The 2,267-nt window shown below is 33.8% G+C and overlaps 1 protein-coding gene across 1 annotated transcript; it reads left to right on the top strand.

The window, feature by feature from the left end:
- The first annotated feature begins 855 nt into the window (after positions 1 to 855).
- On the top strand, positions 856 to 1,659 carry LOC132066680 (disease resistance protein RPV1-like). The gene has a single exon (XM_059459929.1). It carries the CDS (start codon positions 1,061 to 1,063, stop codon positions 1,625 to 1,627), a length of 567 nt encoding a protein of 188 aa, XP_059315912.1. The 5' UTR covers positions 856 to 1,060; the 3' UTR covers positions 1,628 to 1,659.
- Positions 1,660 to 2,267: the final 608 nt, after the last annotated feature.

The following is a 2,267-nucleotide window of genomic DNA, read 5'->3' as shown; positions in this document are numbered from 1 at the left end:
AATTTTAGTAAATTTTTACACATAAATTTATATCCCGCATAAAAAATTTGGGGTTCAATTGAACCCCAAGTTATAGTGCTCCATCCGCCTCTGTGACGGTGTGTGTGTATATACACACATACATACTCATTAATGTTTGCGAACAATATTAGAAAATGTTGCACATAATGTTTGGAGGGTTTAAAAAAAAAAACGCTTCCCCGAACCTTTACAGAAAATATGAACGTCAAGAGATTGGATTTGGTTGTAGGAGAATTTAGTGAGAGCACATTAGTAAAACCTTCACGTAGAATTTTGAAATGTATTAAACAAAATAGATGAGTATGTGTCATGTTGATATTCTTAGAAATGTACATTTTATATCCTGTGGTTGATTAAATGACGGCAATTAGAGATACTATAAAGTTGACAAACAAAGATAAATAGATAGTAACAAGGCACCTCATCATTACTTTAGTGCGAGACAGATTCAACCACCAAAAGCTCCTTTCAGAATTTATTTAGTGTAAACTAATTGTATATTAAACTAAAATTCTAAAATAAAAATAAAAAACGTAAATATGTGTTGTATTTTTCTTTTTGTGTTTGGATTGTTTACGCACACTTTTATTAATGTTTAAATGTGTGACCCACTGTTTTCAGTATATTTTTTCTGTCTTGCTATCCTACCGTTTTCTTAAATGCACAAAATAATTGTATTGTATTTATGTACCCGAAGGAAAAAAAAAAAAAACTGTATTAGTTCTACAAATTGGTTTTTGAAAAAACCTTATCCACATCTACTGGACGCACTGAACTATTTAAGTTAATTTAGCTCTAAGAGAAGCATTATTATTAGCTACAAAAGTCAATAGGTGAACTTGTTTTCCAAAGGAGTAATATTCCTTTCTGCAATTATTTAGTCAGACACTGCGACAGTAGCTTTTGGAAAAGGACCTCATCCATTGGATCTAAATTTATAAACGGTTGAAATTGCGCCATTCACTTTTCCGTTGTTACGTCTGCAATTACATTACATACATATATACGGAGACCAAAACGAAAAAGCTAACAGTCGTCTATGGCGGACGACGAGACATGGTCCTTGACGTCAGGCCACAGCTTCCATTACGACATATTTCTCAGCTTCAGAGGAGAAGACACAAGTCACAACTTCACCAACAAACTCTACAATGAACTCGTACGTAACGGCGTACGTACATTCATCGACGATGAAGGCTTAGATCGCGGCGAAGAGATCGCACCGAGTCTAGTCACAGCGATTGAAGACTCAGCGGCTTCAATCGCGGTGATATCGGAGAACTACTGTTCTTCAAAGTGGTGCTTAGAAGAACTGGCAAAGATCGCGGAATGCAAAAGGCAATTGTTGCCTGTTTTCTATGGAGTTGACCCATCGGATGTAAGGAGACAGAAAGGTCCATTTGAGGAGCATTTTAGGAATTACGATATTTTGGTGGAACCAGAGAAGGTTTCTCGGTGGAGAGAAGCTATGAAGAAAGCTAGTAATACCGCCGGTTGGGATTCTAGGCTCTGGTATATACTTTCATCCCTTTATCTTTTCCTCTGCCTCAAAATTTCAACCTATAAATTTCTCCCTCCGTCCATTTTTATTTGTCCTGTATATTAAAAATAGATGTCCACTTTTACTTGTTCAGTTAGAAAAGTCAAAGAGATAATTTATCATTACATACCTATTTTACCTTTAATATTAATTATTGAGTGGAAAATTTCTAGGAACAATTAGTGGCTGCACGTCTTTCAATTATCTCAACCATTAGATGACTTAGTAATATTTAGGGATGATAGAGTAAAATTGTCATTTTATGTATGGTTAGGCGTAAACATAATACATTTGAAGTCAAAGTTGTAGTAATACATTACGCCTATGACAAGTAAAAGTGGACTGAGGAAGTAATACATTACGCCTATTATTTTTGTTATGAATCGACTGAATCCAAATGTCTAACGCTAAATATGAGCTAAAAGAGAGTAGTAAACAGTTTAAGCCTATCAAATTACGTTCTGCGTGAAATAATTTTACACTTTTTTGAGTAAATCTTAAGAGTTTTACTGTGATGCAATTAATCTAATACTCCTATATGTTTGTTGGATTATCTACGAGATAATCATAAAATTATAAGTAATCGTTCATAAAAAGTGCGACTAATAATTTAAAATTCTTATAAAATTATATAATTGGAAAAAAATAAAGAAATTTATGTACTTTTTTAGAGAGGAGGGAGAGATTGCATATCACTTGTTGATGG

This window comes from Lycium ferocissimum, chromosome 8 (assembly GCF_029784015.1).
Source record: "Lycium ferocissimum isolate CSIRO_LF1 chromosome 8, AGI_CSIRO_Lferr_CH_V1, whole genome shotgun sequence".
In the NCBI taxonomy this organism is placed as follows: domain Eukaryota; kingdom Viridiplantae; phylum Streptophyta; class Magnoliopsida; order Solanales; family Solanaceae; genus Lycium; species Lycium ferocissimum.
This window is presented reverse-complemented; position numbering and strand designations above follow the sequence as displayed.